At 37.5% G+C, this 18,163-nt stretch overlaps 1 protein-coding gene across 3 annotated transcripts in view; it reads right to left on the bottom strand.

Annotated features, from left to right (window-relative positions):
* RAPGEF4 (Rap guanine nucleotide exchange factor 4) overlaps positions 1 to 18,163 on the bottom strand; it is a 142,161-nt gene that overhangs the window by 113,540 nt on the left and 10,458 nt on the right. For 2 of the 3 annotated variants that reach the window (XM_005415866.3, XM_031057467.1), the window contains exons 2-4: positions 17,326 to 17,468; positions 16,152 to 16,240; positions 7,341 to 7,487 (exon numbers count right to left, since the gene is read on the bottom strand). In XM_005415866.3, coding sequence (XP_005415923.2) covers positions 7,341 to 7,487; positions 16,152 to 16,240; positions 17,326 to 17,468 — 379 coding nt within the window. Of the gene's footprint in view, positions 1 to 7,340; positions 7,488 to 8,162; positions 8,246 to 16,151; positions 16,241 to 17,325; positions 17,469 to 18,163 lie in introns of those variants that run through there. The other variant, XM_031057472.1, reaches the window with a different exon arrangement.

Genomic DNA, 18,163 nt, shown 5'->3' with positions numbered 1-18,163 from the left:
AAGATGATCAAAACCAATGCAACTGCAGTACTAAAGGCCAGAATCTGCTCCCATGTAGTTCCTCATGTATTAAATCAGTTGTGTTGTATTCACTTGAAATATATTCAAGTCATACCAGCAAAACTGGGAGCACTATCTGGCACCTTTTCGTGGTATAACAACAATTCTGGAATCTTTTCCTGCTACTCACTTGCATGCTTTCTCAGTATTAACACAACGTATGAAGGTGGGATGTTAGCTATTTTCACAGCTTTGCTCACATCTAGCCAATTCTGTGTTTACTGTCATATTCTAAAACTGGGCACAGGGTTTTTTTTATATTCTTCCTCCTTCCATGTGTTCCTATAGGAAAAAAACATCTTGCCAACCATCACTTCATTTTTCAGTGTCTCTCACACAAGCTCTGTGTCTTTGCATTAAAATTTGTATTTGTTATCAGCTGAGATTTGGAGACAACATAAGGCAACAGATTCCACACACTGGAGTCTTTCTGATGCCTTAAGTTTAGCTTTTATATTTTTCAGATCAGTACTGCTTTAGCATATAACTCTAAAACTCCACAGACTGTCAGCTACTGTTCTCCCATTTTATTCAGACAAAACAATTTCTCTCTAGACCTGAAACTCAAGGACACCTCACTTTCTCAGGCACCAAAAAAATGTAAACAACAGCGAAGTGGGGGGCAAAGTGGGGGAATGTGACTCCATTACCTGAAGCTGTAATTGGACAATTAACATCTGATATGCAAATAGACCAAATTTATATCTGTCTGAAAACCCCGCAATAGTCGCCCATCTTGGCTGCGGTCTCTGTGAGCCTCCTACACTGCCCAAAGTGCAGCCTTTGAAGGCCTTTCAATAAATACCCACCTTCATCTCTGTCTAACATCTGTTCTAGGTAGCCTCTCCAGGCATCACTTCCACATCTCTCTTCTGTATTGTATTCTGTATCTGACAACCAGGAATAATTCTTCCTTATTCTGACAAGATGGCTATTTGGGAGGTTGGTGAACACAGTATTCTGCGTACATGGAAAATGCAGGCTACTGCAGTTTGATCACTTTCACATTTCTCAAATAAAATCCCATTAGAGAGACCAATCATCAAGGAATCATTTGAGCAGTCAATGGAGAAAGTGACATGAAGCGGGTAAAGACAGCCAAGTGTTCCATGACCACCTTTTTATCCTTTTGTGGGTCTCCAAGCACTTCACTATTTTAAATCACATGATCGTCCATCCTGCAAAGCTAAATATTCTGTATTTTATTAACTGTAGTTTTATATCTCTACTATGTTTGCCTGTGGGAAATCAGTAAATCAGGGCAGAGACTTCTGCAATTGATTACTGGGCAATAAATGGGCAGAGTGGTACACCATAAATCAAGGTGATAGTTCAGGGGCTGGACATTAATCTGATTTTTTCTTTGATTCCCCCCTTCCAATATTTCATTTCTCAGATCAAATTTAATCTCTCACTCAAATGAACTGGAAAGAATTTCTGGTTTGGAATACTCATTGGTAAAAAGGTATATTAGAAAGTACTGACATTTACGTGAGATTCCTAATACGCCTTAAACACACTGAAGTGCTCAGGAGTCTACCAGAGAAAGAAGCAAGAACATTCTCATTGAACAACGCTACATGTATTTTCCAACAGCTTAAGGCAAGGAAAAGGCTGCCTCTCTGAAATGCTGCCTACTGCATTACACTGCAAAACACCACATGAGATGCAGTAACCTCCTCCGATAAACAATGCACTTACAATATAACCAAATGGATAAAAACAAATTAAAATCCTTCCATATTTATTTTCATTAATGTATTTTTACGTGCCTTCATAATTCCTAGTGCTATAATCCCAGGACATAAAATGAAGCATAAAATGATATTATACCTTGATATGACAGGTGTGATTAGATACACCTAAAGTGACAAACTGATATTCCATACAAATATACAGAGAGCTGTGGTCCCAATTCTGATGAACTCAAGCATTATTCAGAAACCCCACAGAACAGTGCTACAGCACCCCCTTTCATACATGTACTTCCTACATGGCATTCCAATGAAATGGCATGTAAAACTTCTGTTTTGACAGATCTGGTTTTAAACTAGCTCATTAAAACCTAGTGCTCACAGTGCTCAGAAAACAAAGGGAGTGAGAAAGCTGCTTCTCCCAAAGCTATCATTACAGAGCAGTTCAGTCTGCTGAGGGCTACTGAATTAACAGCAGATGGGCAATGGCAAGAAGCAAGTTACTCTACAGTCTGTCAGTTTACAAGATGTGTAAGTGCTGCTGAATAGGAATTTTTAAAAAAATTATTCTGACCTTATAGGGGCCAAGTCTCCCTCTCTCCAAAGTCACTGCATGCTGAAGCAATAGCTGTTCTTCATTACTTAAGTGTTTCTCAAGGCATGTTCAGTAACTTCTAACACAGTCCACACAAAAGGAAATTGGTTATTTGTATGTTATCCAAGGAAGGCTGAGTAATACACCACAGTAGGAAAGACCTCTAAAAATAAGTCACCTCTCAGCAGATTCACTCCCTTCCTGTCTGGGTTTGAATCAGTTTGCAACTGCATGAAAAGACAAAGCTCAAGGATGAATTACAGAGAACTGTAATGATCACACTGCTCAAATGCACTCATTTCCCTCAGACTCTGTTTAAAAGAATCCAGTTATTAGGGGTGGAGCAAGGTAGTGCTCAACAGGATGTGCGTGACCAGAGCTCCCCATGCATAGCCTTCTGCTTTCATGTTTATTTTTGGATGTATTTTCCTTTGTGCTTTGAAGTTGTTTTTTTGGGCAAGGTAGCTAGCACCACAATCACTTATACATGCTGAGGAAGGAAAGCAAGCCCTCATCAACACAAACAGTATTTTTTCCTACAGATTCATAGAGTATCTTGGATGTCTACAGTGTTGTAACAGTTATGAGTTACTTTTTTTCATGTTTGTTAGTGCTCTTCAGACACCAAAGCCAGGGACAGTTGGTGCAAAAAGGACCATCACCAGTGATTCCCATAACCTACTAGTTCTTCATCAGGAAACAGTGATCAGCTGTGTGAGAATTCAGCGTGAGGTTTCATCATCTTTAATCCGCTGTAACAGCGTTGATAGACAACAAGTCTCCAAGGATGAGTAAGCAGAGAAGATCAACAGATGTTCCCCAACAGGATGCTACTTCAACAGACACAGTCATTAGAGAAAAGACTGGCTCATTTTAACTGGTAATTGTTGTTATCAGGACAGTGTCATTTGTTTTGACCAGCATCCCCTGACTGATAGAAATGAAGGTCACAGAAAATCTTCCTGTACTTAAAGGGCTGACTGAATATAGGGCTGCATGTATTACAGAAGGCACCTTACTGTATTTTTATAAAGAATATCCTATCTTTTCTTTAAAGAATATTTAAATTTAAAATGCTGGCAGACTAATACTAATCAAAAAAAACCAGTCAGCTTAGTAGTAGCTATCTCTTTTTCTTTCAGGTATAGACCCAACTATATTAGTACTCATAGAAATTAATACCTTTGCCGTATATTGTGCATTAAGTACATCAGTAAAACATATCTAATCTGGGAATCATTATACCAATACCATTGCTTCTTAGAGCAATACAGCTAATACAGGATAAGTTACTTTTCAAGTTAAACAAAACTCAGAGAAGTCTGCAAATTCACAATATGAAGTTTCAGAGACACTGAAAATTCTTTCTAAACTTGGAAATAATTAAAATAGATAAACTTTCTCTCAAAATCTAGTTTCAGGATATATACTAAAAGTTTCATAAGCAGCATAATGGATATGTAATTGTCTTTCAAAGAACTGCATATATATAAAAATATTTGTTGCAAATGTGAACTTCAACAATAGGCTTCAGTATTAACAAATTTTTAGTGTTAAGAAGGACACTTCATAGCTTTTTGCCTAGCATTTCAGATTAGTTGTGCAGTAAATTAAAGCCAATACTGAATCTATTTCTGTTGTTTCATTTTCCAAGATTACATTCACAATGTAAAAATAAGAAAAAATATTTTAAATTGCAGTATTGGGTTTTCTTTCCTCTGTAGGAATAATTCTGTTATTTGGTTAACAGAGTTTTGATTTTTTTCTTTCCCTCAAAAGAAAATAAAGAAAATTTCCCCAAAAATTAATTTCTTGGGGAAAACCAAACAAATTAAAAAATAACATATATTGTATTTTTGCACTTCTATTATTAATCATAAAAATTCTACATACATAAAATCAGAAACTATTTTAAGAATAATAACCCTACAATTTATTTAGGTTGTTCTTATACTGCAGTGTTACATTATTTTGGAAATATTCACCTTTTTTTTTTCTGGATAAACTATTTCATTCATGAATTAAATTCTCATTATGTGGACAGTTGAAATTTGCCTACAGTAGATTTTAGCTTTTACAATATCTGGACTGTAATGAACTGACATCATTGCCTTTTCCCATTTTTCCATGGTACCGTATGTATTAAATACCTGTGATCCACTCCTGACTTTGTGTGGGTTTTCATTAAACAATTAAAACGTAACAATAAGTTTCCTCATACAGAGTTTGTCACAGCAAAGATATATGAACCTGAGGATAAGGCAGAAAGAACAATGCAGCACCAAAAACTAAAAAGTCTCCCTTTAGAAAAGTATTTACCTTTCTTCAGGTAACAACAAGATTAATAATAACATAGTACTGGTGCTACTGCTGGTATATTTTGGAAAAATTTTCTTACATAATTTTCTATCTATTTTAAACACTGTCTATCACATGCTAGCTGCAGTTTGTGCAGACTCTGGGATTAGCAGGTTGCAAGGAAATAAATATTACCTTGAAAAAATAAACAACTTAAGTATATCCGAGACCAACCAGCAAAGCTGTATTTCACTGAATAATTTTCCACTCACTGAGAGCACAGGGATAGCCTCCTTGAAAGAATACACATCAAAATATATGAGAAGTTCACTGTAAAATGGCACAAAAGGCAAAGAAGCACCACAATCCAAACTGTGGTCTCTGACTGACACCTGCAGCATTTGTGACATGTTCTACAGCCCAATTTCATAAAGGCTGCAACACACAAGGTGTGTGCTAAAGCTGCCTGTGATCACTCCAGTACTTCTAACACATATCATCTTCCACAAAAGCATCTATCATCAAAAAACTCAGCAAAATCATCAAAAGTGCTAGAAATTAAACTGTATTATAGTGATTAAAGAGCAAATTATGTTGAAATTGTTTTTAAAACAACTTTAAATATAAAATTCAAATATTTTTAGAAGGGAACCTCCACGTCCCCAATAATCCTGATAAGAGAACAACAATCTCTGAAAGTTTAGCAGGAAATTCATATGCATGGGAGAAATGACTGTGCATATACCAATTAAAAGTGAATTTTTACAAAAATGTTACCAGAGAAACCTGAAATTGGATTTATTCCACCCATCATTATCTTGTAAAGCACTATCCACACTATCAAATTTCTGACTACTGACAAATGCTGCATATGTTAAAACAGATGAGACCGCTGGCATATTTCATCTTTTCATGCCAAGGCCTAAAACTACAATGCAGCTGCTGTAGCAAAAAAAAACCCTCTGTGAACTGCAAAAAATATTGCCTTGTCAGATTCTGCAAATTAGCTGCAAAACTTCAGTAACTGTAGAAATTGCCAAAACATTTTAATTTTGTTGTAGAACCTGCCATATTCAAAGAACAATTATCTGATATTGTCAGGGCATTCAGTGGCAAGCATGTTTCACTCACACAGTGGTCTTTCATGCCTTGGCAATGCTGCACCATTAACTGTGCTCAAGGTAACATATTGTTAGGCAGGTGATGAAAGTGCCATTTCCTCCATCAATGCAGATAGTTGGGGATTTGACTTTCTGATACTGACTTCAGAACTGCTTTGGGACAATTATTTGCAGGATAATACTGCTCTTTCACAGGAAAACAAAGAAAAAAATCTATCCATCCACAGTTAGAAGCTGAACTAAAATGTTAGAACCAGCACCTATTTCTTAAATATAATTAGTGTCCCTAGACCTGCAAGTTTAGGACACTGTCACACCATCTGGCAGCTCTGCACAACACCTACACTTGTACAGTCACCATTTCAAACAAGCTGGAAGTACAAATTGGCAATAGTGTAGGCCAGGCCAACAGGATGCCTTCCAGCTCCCACAACGCTTATCAAACCAAAAGTAGTGCTTGCAAAAATGCAGATTCAAGTTCAGTAACTTTCTGCAGCAACATGTTAATGAAGTCTTCTCTGCATGGATACCAAAGTAGACAGACTACAGAAAGAAGAACCTCAGCAGTATGTTCTCCACAAAGGAAAGTTTTAAGGGAATTCACATGTAATCAGTAAGTCAATTTTTAAGTGATCTTGATCCATCTGCAAATTCTAAACCCCTTACAGCTGGTGATGAGACAGGAGAAAATGAGAATAATTTAAAATTTCAGAGTATAATAAAAATAGACTCTCCTCATAAAAGCTGGCAATAAAAGCAAAATTAAGGCTAAGAGAGCAACACCTGCAGTATATAAATAAATTCTACCAGAAATTCTACCACCTAAGTTATTTCATTACAAGAGGCCCACAGGAAAGAAATACAGGAGTATGTAATCATACATTATATGAAGCACGAAAGAGAAGTAAAAACTTTCCCTTTTTTCCCAAACTAATTTAAAATAATTATACTTTGCTTATGATATAAATGTCACCATACTATGTGGTGGTCCATCCTGGAGAGGACGGGCCATGGGCCAACCATGCAGCAAGTAACAACATTAGACCCTGGACACTGAGAAGCTAAGATGAGAAATCTCTAGTTAGGTTATGGTGAGAAGTGAAGGAGAAGAAAAGGATGATGGGAACATTATGCAGATTAAGTTATTCCTTATAAAGTTATGTTCTGAACCCTGCCTTTTGATTAGTTAATCTTGTGCTCCACATAAGGTATTGTTTCTGTTTCTCTCTGTTCATTGGTTCCCTGCCCTCAGATAATGTTTATATAAGGCTGTGTTTGTCCCATTTGGGGGTATTCTGGAGGACCTATGTAGATCTGCGCTGTTTATGTTCTGTGTTGCGCCCTTATGTGCCTCATTTTATCTCCATTAAAGCTTTCCATTTCTAGCCCTTCAGTCATTCCCATCCCTTGTTTTATCTTATTGCCACACTCCCAGCTGATTCCATCCTGGAGCTGCACATGCCAGCAGCAACAAAGGCTCGTCCAACGTGCAATGCAACAATACAATACTACAAATGCTTTCAAGGTAAAGGCATTTTTTTCTGTATTAACTGCAAATAAATCTGAACTTACCTCCCAAAGAGCTTTGAAGTCCTTCTGCTCAATTCGAAGGAGCTCACTATGTTCCCTGGTAACAATGGTAGCATGGCGAGGAGTGTTATCCAGAATGGACTCTCCAAAAGCAGTTCCTATTCCAAGAGTGCATATCGTCACAGCATCCTTTGATTCAAAAAAAAGAAGGACACATTAAGTATTTCAGGATGTTTTGAGAGTTTTTGTGTCTTATTTTTAATAGCCTTGTGATTCTTAAGTAATCTGCTTAGAAAGAAAATTAATTTAAGCGTCATCAACAAAAAAAATCAATATGCTGGTAAACAATATGGGAAGCTTTGACATGGAAACAAGCGGGACTTCTGTTTTCTATATTCATAAGTTGAATTAGGCATTTCTGAATGCAAATCTGAGAACAGAAGAATCACTTTCATCTTTACAAAAACCTATGATCTCTGTTAATCTATGTCTAAACACCACTGTGATGATGAGATCTTTAGAAATGTCAGAGGTGATGAGAAGGTAACTAGAATCAGAAACACAATCTTGGGAAATAAACTTCTGTCCTACACAGGCTACCCTTATCAAAAAGAAAATTCACCTGTTATGTTTTCTGTTCTGTAAATGTAACTTTCAATTATAATATCCTCTTGTATTTATATTGCATTTCTCTATTGTACAAGCAATGTGCTTGTACTGTTGAACCAACTCTTGGCCCTTCTGTTGAAAATGCCAGCAAATCTTTCAATTGTTAATGGATGTTTGTCAATTAACTACCAGACCAAAAAAAATTATTTACACATAAATAAGGGATTTCAAGAAAACTATTAAAATTCAAACAACCTGGAAAAAATTGATCCATGTACAGAGCCATAAGAAGGTCCCAAACAAGCAGCAAAGTCCACTTCAAAGGAGTCTATACGAGCACATGCCATTCTAAATGATGTCTAAATGAATCTCCCTTGGCCAGGAACTCCTCTGTAGTAGTTCCAATAAAAATTTTGAGCTACTGCAGAGAAAACAAGTAGCCATTAAACAACTTGCTTGAATCAAGATCTTTAGATACATGTTCTATTTTCAGCTCAAAAGTTGCTTTGTTCCTCATCACAGGCTTGAAGCTGAACACTCACATGTCTTTTTCTGAGATGGGCCTTATCTGATGGTCTGCTAAGTGATTTAAAAAATTAGTAACAGCATAAAAATTTAAAATCATACAAACTGTACTTAACAAAGGAAAACATATTGCATGTGCACACAGACAATTACAAATAAACATAAAAAAACACATGCTAACTTTACTTGATAGAACATGAGACGTCTAGTTTAATTCTAAAATGTAGGATTCATGCAACATCTACAAAAATCAAAGCAGAAATGTTTGTTATCCTTGTGGCTGATAATCCAGGAGAGATGCATGAATGTATTTCAGCATCATTTTCTGTTCTTAGAATTGCCCTGCTTTTCTTTCATGCATCTAATAAGTCATAATAGGCAAATATTATCAATATAAGATTAGTAGCTTTGTAATTGCAATACAAAGACAAAAGCCCATAATAGTCCAGTTTCCTGAACCATAGCAAATTGCTCTTACACAGATGTTACCATATAAAATTGTGTGTTCAGGAAAACAAAATCAATGTCTCAGAGAAGACTGAGGTTAAATTTACCAACTGTCAGAAATAAATTTTCAAGGAAGGAAAGTAAGAACAGATTTTCTTTAAAAGAAAGAATATTCGGGAATGAGCACCTAGGCACCTAAATAGAAGCCTATACAAACAGACTATAATACAGTTTATACACTGAAATCTGACTTCCCAAGCTTACATTTCAGAGCTGAAAAACTCTATGCATGCTACAATACTCACACTGGCATTTAAAGGAGCTACAAAGAAAATGAGGCTACTGCTGGTACAAAATTTGATCTCCAGATATACAATGCATTATTCTCAATCCTACTCAGAAAGTTCAGATAAAAGAGCTCTGTTCAGGACAGGACAACCAAACAGCCCTGGCATAAAAGAAACTTTTCCTGTAGGTAGATCATAAACATTGTTTACATTGTCTAACTTCTCACTCACTCCCCTCCCTTCAAAAAATAAAACTCATTTTAAATATTTCCCCTTCTCTGATTGTTTACAACCCTAAAGAATAATCTTTAACAACAAGAGACATGAGAAGAAAAAAGGACAATTGTTGGTTAAGAAATTACTTTATAAGATAACTTCTGATGGTGCAGTTGTTAAGCTTAAGAAATAAATTAACACTGTGGGGTGTTAGGTCAAGAGGCTGGAATGGTCCTATCTACATTTATTAAAGGAAAATCCAGGCTTCCATCCAATGCCTTGTTAAGGCTGACTTAGAACAGAGGCTAGATGGAGTCAAAGAATAAAGTAGCTATTTATTAAAAGGCCTCAATGGATACATCTTGGGTAGTACAAGAGCCCAGCCAGGGCTACACCCAAGATGAACCAAAATGGTCACAAGATGGACAACCAGTCACAAGGTCTGTCACTTTTATAAGTTCTGGTCCATTTGCATATTGGAGTTACTTGTCCAATTATAGCTTTAAGTTATGAAGTCCTATCCTTCTTGTTTTCCTCTCTTCAGTCTACCTGGTTTATGCTCTTGAGCCTGAAATTTGGATCAGTTGTCCTTGATCCCCAGCTAGAGAAGGAATTGTTTTTTCCAGCTACTCTGTGAAGAGAGCTTACCATCCCTTAATATGAAGCTCAGAACTACACACTAAAGCAGTACAGAATCTGAAAAATATAAAAGCTAAAACCTAATGCATTACATCAAGTTCTTTCAGATTTTTTCCCCAGCCATCACAGTTCTCCACAGAAATGCAGTTTCACAGCCCACTGGGGTGCAGACCTATATGCCTTCTTCAAGCCTTCAGAGCCCCATTTTCTCACTACCCCTTGTTTATACATCTCCAGCCTCCTGGGGATTCAGGTGTGTTTCCTATTATGCCTGTTAACCTTACACTCAAGAATCTCCTGCTGTTCAGTGAAGACTTCAGGAGGATTGCTGGCAGCTCAAAACTCCCTGTTTGCTGTTCCCCTCTGCAATCCCAGAAGCAGCAGGGTGTTCTAGTGGCTGGTAACCAGCTAACATTCACACAGCTATTTAAAAGGCAGGATTAGAGACTTAGAAAGATGAGATAGTTGCCATTGCTATCTGTCCTCTATACACACTATAAAACAATAGCATTCAAATCAGAGACTGTTTGTGTATTCAGTTTCACTGACTCTTAATGCCACATGAGACACATGCAAGAAATGCATTCTTAAGCCTTTCCCTCACCCCCCCATAATACAAAATATTGAATTTGCAAGACTATTTTATGGAATGGATGAGAATCAGAAAGAAGGCTCTGCTTTATTCCCTTCCCCACCATCTTAAGGATCATCCTGTATTCTTCCTCCTTGACTTGTGACCCCTTCTGTTTCTCAAGCTGGCAAACAGATTTTTTTTACTGTCTGTAAATAAAATCATGGTGTCAGAAACAGAAATGAAGAAAACAGGGGAAAACATTACTAGTTCTAGGCTCAAAGGGACTGGGGATGTTCCTTTGAAATTTTAGTTTGTTCAACATTTTGAGTTTATAAGGGAGCTGATGTAGCTAGATTGTTTTTGATTTCATCATTTTCTTACACCTTGTATCTTTATCTCACCTATCTACCTGTGTCTCTCTCGGACATCATACTATCTCTATGTTTAACTGAAGTTTTGCAAAAGCTGGCATTTTGAGAAGCTTGCTTATTGTTACTTTGACACAGTTCAGTTTGTCCTCAGTAAAAATTTCCTTTTATAACAGAGAAACCAAGGATATACATGAAAGTAAACTATGAAGTGATTTTTCTATCCCCTTACCTTCACTTCAGTGTGTCAGCCATTCAGACAAGAAGTCCTTATCAAACTATTTCTAACAATACCTTCTGAACACACTAAAACTGCAGTTTGCAAACATGCTAGGCCATCCTCTTTACATAAGACAAGGTTATTTACTTAAAGAAGGCATTATGCTTCTACAAAAAACTGTGAGCAGCTTCTCTTTTAGTATCTAATTAAAATATGTATGGTTCAGATTAACTGTACTGCAATACCACATTCATTATTTCCATACTTTTCTATCTGATCTTCTAAAAGCTACCTGCAACATCTTAGATGTTTTCCTACGTCACCTGACAGAGAGAAGTGAAATTATTTTTCTATATTAACTTCCAATAAACAAAGTTCAAAACCAAAATTAGCACAACCACAACACAGGAGCTGAGCATGAGCCAACACATCTGCTGCTCAGCTTAGTACATTAGTTCAGCCAATCTCTGTGTTACAATGGGTACAGAAGTTCTCATGCTCAAACTAAATAATTTAAAACTAGCTTAGGCATATTTATACTACTAACTACAGTACAAACCTATGTCACAACTTCACATAGGTTATCTCCAAAATATATAATGACATTTACATGCTGAAAGCAGTATTGCAAGGACTACCCTGTTCAAATCCCTTTCCTTGCTGCCACTTCACCTTATCACACACCTCCTTTGTCCTCAGTTTCAAAGAGCTGTGAAATTCTTCCATTTCTTACATGAACATCTGAACCTCTTTCTTCACAGTCATTCTTCTCAGCAACCCCACTAACTTATTTGGCTTTTCATCCCCAGCCCTCTGCATCTTCTTACAGCTGACACTGCTGTACCATCCAAGCACTCACAGCTCCTCCTTTACAGCTTTTCTAAAACAGGCTAATTGTTTTTTAAGTCAATGCCCTATGTTCAATTTGGTCTGTTTTTAAAAACTGACCTGCCTAAAAAACTCCACCATAACAGGCAAGATAAGCTGGCAAAAAGCCCTGGCACACACTATAATTCAGCTGGCAAAATAGAGAAAAAAAACCCCAGAAGATCAAATTGCTATTTGGTCTTTGTCTTTTTTCTCTTCATTCCTTCATAGTTTATCAGAAAAATCTTTGGGGTAAAAGGCTCTGAATCTAATTCAGAAAATCACAGTGTTGCAGAATCTGACAACATTGTAACACTGATGCTTTTGTCATAATGCATTTCTTCCCAGCTTTATTCTGAGACATTGTCAACAGTCATCCTTAACTGTTCAGCTTCAAAACAGTTCAAAACTGAAACACACACAAGGCAATTTGTCAGCAATGTATTTAAGACAACATCAAACCAGGAATATCTCTAAGAGAAACTTCTATTACTAGATATCTCAACACTGGGTAGGCAACAGGGCCAAATAAAAATGAAATTCAGCATCTGATCATAACTGAGGGCAAAGATCTCTTTCTGATATATTCTACAGAGGCTGCATTTTCTGTTTAGTTTGAAGGTAGCTTAACTATGACTTTTAAGTACTGTATTTATCAGGGTATTTGTTACAAACAAGTTGAGGCAAGACCAAAACAGTTCATTACAGTTACCTCTGGAATTCACAGTGAGATGTTTTCACCTTAGAAAAAGTCCTCTTCGATCTCTTCTTGATTGTTGAATACCCAGAAAAATCCATTTATAGTTTTCACAGACAGCAGACTCCACTCAGGATGTACTGGATGAGCAACCCTGTCAAATCTCTGTGGCCATTCCAACGGCAGATGAAATTACCAGCACATTTTACCAGCTCGGTGGGACAAAACTAACAGAAACGGCAAAATTTTCTCTGGCCAAACTCTTTGAACAGATGTGTGCGTATGTTAAACAGCCGAATACGATTTACAAAGTGTCCATTGCAGCAGGGAACGCTGCCCGCGCTGGGGTTTGCTCTGCGTTCCAACGCTGCCCTCTCGTGACAGAACACAGCTTTGCAGGCAGAAAGGATTTTTCCAAACCAGTGTGAAAGCGAGGCTTCAGGAGGTCCTAAATATCTGTGTCTGTCTCTATGAAAGCCCTTAAAACAACAGATGTAAGGCTTCCTGTCATTATAATATCAAATAATAGCTAATATCAATATTTCTATTTAAATAAATTCTCAACTTGGTTCTAATCAGTATTACTGATATTTTCTGAGAAATCACAGGTGTCTACATTAGTAAGCTGCTGTGCAGCAAGACTGCGTATGAATTAATACCTCACTGAAGTCTTGATCCATTAGTACATTAAGATTTAATTTCTAGTGCAAGACATGTTCCTACATGCCTCTGTAGGAACAAAGGCTCAATATTGAGACATTTTAGTAGGGACCAGGTGTACAATAACTTACTGCATTTCTCATGGGAGAAAGCTACCAATCACCAAAGGTGACTGCACAAAGAGGCAGCACATCATAGCTGTTACACAATGCATTAATTCCTAGGCTTGATGAAATTTAAGTTTCCCAACCACACAGATAAGCAAAATGGGACTCATATTTTTAAACAAGAGAATTGATTTTCTGTATTTACATTAACACTGTAGGCATCATCATATAATCATAGGATAATTCAAGCTGCAAGAAAACTCAGGAGTCATCTAACACAACCTCCTGTTTGTTTGAAGTATTAAACAGTGTCCAAATTAACTAGTCATGTCTAAAGACATTTTAACCAATAGGAACCTAAATACCAAGTTAGCTTCTCTCCTACTAGGAAAGACAGAATAATCCTGTACTTTTACATTAGTCTAAAACTTCTAAACTCAGGTAAACATCTGCATCTGTCCTGCTCTGCTGGAAGTTTCTCATTAGCATTAGTGCCATTTGTGGTATATTAGTAACAGCAGAGCAATTAGTCATTATTACAACTTTGCAAAGGACCTTTGCTCCTGGGTGATGTGATTGGAAAATGTGCTCCAAGTACCCTTACACCTTAAGCACTGGTCATCCATCCCCAGCTGGGAGCACAATGCTGTCAACTGAGTGTGCCAGGGCTGCCCTGACAGCAATACAACACCGTATTGCCTCCATCATCTGGGTTTGTAGAGAGCACAGTAGGCAGGGAGTGTTAGCAAGTACTTCAACTTCAAGAATGGCTGGTACCAGGCCAACAAGAAAGTACAGGTAAGACTGTAGAGGAACCACATCCAGGAGCTACAGGCAGGAGAATGAGAAGGAGACCAAGAATGGACAAGGAGGGGCATGGTATAAGCCCCAAGCTGGAGCAAAACCAGAGAAAATGTTGGACTCAAATAGTATTTAGGAGTCCCCAAACATGAAAGTTATCCAGACAGGAATGGTAAATGCATGGGCTGCCATGTTCTTGCAGTGAGGCTATATTCTAGGGCAACTAGGCAGTGGTAAGAATTCAGTTCGTTGTTCCCATGAGAAGGAAATGTGAGGTAAGAAATAACTGCAGAATATAATTTCTAGAACTAGAATTACATGAATTGTAGTTCAACAGCTTCCTACTGGCAAGAAAATGAAGTTAATCTGAACAAGCAGAAAAAAATATTTACATTATATTCATTAAGAAACTGAAGTGTTCCATACTCCATCTAATGGAACAAATCAACACTCCAAAGAGATTCTTAATTTAACATCCAGATTGTGCAGATGTATTACTTTCTGAGTAAAGAGCATTGATTCTTCACAACAGTGTAGTGCCATCTTTTGGCAAACACCGGAAAATCCTGATTGCTTTAGACGTCCACAGAAAAGGGTCTCATAAGAGCCCAGTACTGTTCCAAATTGTGACAATACCAGTGACAGCCAGGCCATGCCAAGAATTGCTCAAATTAAGCTAATTATACTCTCAATCAATCTCTACTTAGTACAGTGAAGAGGTTGCTAATAATAATATGAAAGAAGTTCCTTTTGCACCTACCATTCTACTGCAGGAAACAGAAAGACCCAGTACTCACACACTGCCTTGACTCTCATTCTGACCCAATTTCATTGGTGATACAATGTTCAACAAAGAGAAAAAAATCCAATTTCTTCTATGAGCAAAAAACTTCCCTCAATCAGCCAAACTTTGGGCAAAGAATACACCACTACCTTCCCTCCCCTACACATGCTCAGTCCAGGTGGAGAAAATGGGTAGTAGTCTCTTTAAGGTCCCAGGTGGAGAAAATGGGTAGTAGTGTCTGTAAGGTCCCAGATAGCTATACTACTCATGCAAAGGCACAACGAGTCCCTTATCAGAGGTACAACCCCATGCTGAGCTACATCATGGGACAATCACTGGTCTCAAACACGGGAGCAGGGAAGGGACAGAATGCCTTCCCAGAAGACTAAGCTCACAGCAGCAGGTGCATGACATTAGACAACATGAATGGGAGACTCTAGGAGAAGTATCTCATCCCTTTGGATTTTTATTTACTCTAAATTTTATAAATCCAGGAGCACCAAGATACTGAGAAACCACTTTAAATTTGGAGAGAATTTTACTTGCTCTTCTGTTTCTTAACACTGAATAGGTATTACCTAGAGGCTTCTTGTCCAACATGGCAGCAGTTCCAATAGTCTGCTATTACTGCACTACTTCCCCATTTCTGCAGTGGAGATTGCATTATGATGTTATTAGACTGCACTGCTAGTGGGTTCACTTTGAACTTCCTGAAGAAGAGCTAAATTAAAATATTTCTCGGGAATGAATTAACAACTCTCCGATCTTTAGCACAACTTCTTTAGCACTACTAAAAAAGACAGAGGAGACTTGTTTCACATTAAAATGTAGATAATTTCCAGACCATTACATTTCAGCCTCTTGAAATCAATGGTATGATTTGCCTTCCTTAGACTAAGGATAACTAAGACTAAAAGAGACTCAGAGAAACATATATATCCTTGTGATATGACAAAATACCTGTATAGAATGTGCTGTTATCTATCTCACCATAAATTATGCTCTTCCTTTGTACTACTGACTGGAAGGTTGCAATGAAAAATCTATTTTACCTGGTGGTTGCTTGTATCAGACACCTTCACATCCAGTGATCCTGTCAGGACAGCATACCAATTCGTCCCAATGTCACCCTGACGGAACACTGGAAAGATGAAATCTTGTAAATGAGAGTTATCACTTTAAGTTTAGCAACAGTAATAAACATTTTCTCACATATTACTGCAGTACTGCAGTTACTGCTGGCACCACCAATTTGCCATATGAGATTACTTATTTACTATTACAGTAATACTTCCTGTGACACTGGAAAGTACATATTTTAGTAAACTAGTCAATACACTATGGAAACAATGAAAGCACACAGAACAGCTTCACTCTTCTCCCCAGTTTGCTTCTGTTCTACTGTTCTTTTAATTAATTAACCAACCAAAGAAACAAAACAAAGAAGGAATAAGTTTTTCTAAACAATGTCCCTTTGAAATTCACAATCTTCCAGCGCAGACACAGATACCAGTAAGAGTTCTGGCTGAAGAGCAACTGCAAGACTTTAGTATCCAGGCATTCCAACTCTGTGATTACAGAGTATCAAAATCCCTGTTACTCTAACCAAATCCCAGTGCTTCATGCCAGATTTACCTGAGGTGTTTCTGAGACTAATACCATAGGTTTTCATCAGCTATTCCCGGGTAAGCATTCCCATCACAGGACTACCACTTATTTCCATCTCAGTTTCACAGACCAAGCACAGGTGTACACCTACATCAGGCCCATGGGCTGCCATTGCAGGCACAGAGCTGCTGCACCTCTCAGCAGTTTGCAGCTCTGCAGGTCTGGCTTGTGCCAGGGTGCCGGGAAACCACACACTATCAGTGATGTGCCTTGCTGACACACCTTTGCCCCTGACAGCACAAAGCACTGGCAAAAGCGATCAATAATACATTTACAGGGGAAGAATGAGGCTTAAGCCCAATGACTGGTTTGTAATCTTTCAACAGAACAGTAGTAGAGTCTTACATCCTACTGCATGCCTTGTTACCATAGATTCATACACACTGCATTTGTAGAGTAAGCAGCACTTTAGTCCTGCCTTGTCCCATGACTGTGACTTATGTTTACATAAATGTAAACATTCCACTGATTCTGCTCTCATCAATCTCCTAAAGACAATCACAGTCTAATCCCCAAGTTTATCTACATAAAATACATAATCATATGAAGCTGTCTTACATGTGATTCCTTTTTCCAGATTTTCATAATATCCACAGAGACATATCTGCTGGAGAAGGTTTGGATGAAATTTCTCAAAAGCTTTCACTTCTTTCAATCGTGTGAATATTATATCTACATCTTCACTAGAACGTTCCAAAGGCCTGCAAGGAAACAAAAGACAAGGGCTTAATCAGAGAAATATCACCACCTGCATGCACTGAACTTACAAATGTTTGCATTGGATATCACACCATAATATAAACAACTTAAAATGCATTTTACAATTACATAATGAACTCCTTCCAAGACATCCTAACAACTGCCCTTTATCAACTTGAACATGATTCTTATTTCAACACGGGCAGCATCCAGAAGCCCACTTAGCACCAAAGTCTCAATGCAGCATCACTGTACAAGTACATATGACGATACAGTCCTTATCCTAAAGATCTTAGAATGATTTATAGTTTTAGGTTTGTAAGAAAACATTAACAAACAGATGTCCAAACACACAAGAGGTCTGTGGAATCAGTGCCCAAAACAAATGTTCTCTGTCTGGCTAAATGGAAAGCATTAGATACCAACAGTAAGTCCTACATCCAAGCTTCTCTTCTGCATTTTATTGACTATAAACTGACTTTCATCTTCTCACTTTCAAGGAAGAAGGAAACCTTTAATATGTATATTCTCTTCCAAGAAGTTTCTGTCTCTTAGTGTTGGACAAATTAAATATGCAAGCAAGAATCTTAATTTTTCATCAGTAACAGTCATGAGTTTTAATTCCAATATTTAAAATATTTTAAACCTTTGACAGCAACACCTTTTAAAAAAAGGAAGATTTCAAGGAAAATAAAAT

The sequence above is a fragment of the Geospiza fortis genome, unplaced genomic scaffold (genome assembly GCF_000277835.1).
Source record: "Geospiza fortis unplaced genomic scaffold, GeoFor_1.0 scaffold112, whole genome shotgun sequence".
Classification (NCBI taxonomy): Eukaryota; Metazoa; Chordata; class Aves; order Passeriformes; family Thraupidae; genus Geospiza; species Geospiza fortis.
The sequence above is the reverse complement of the archived record's forward strand: the minus strand, read 5'-3'. Positions and strand labels throughout refer to the sequence as shown.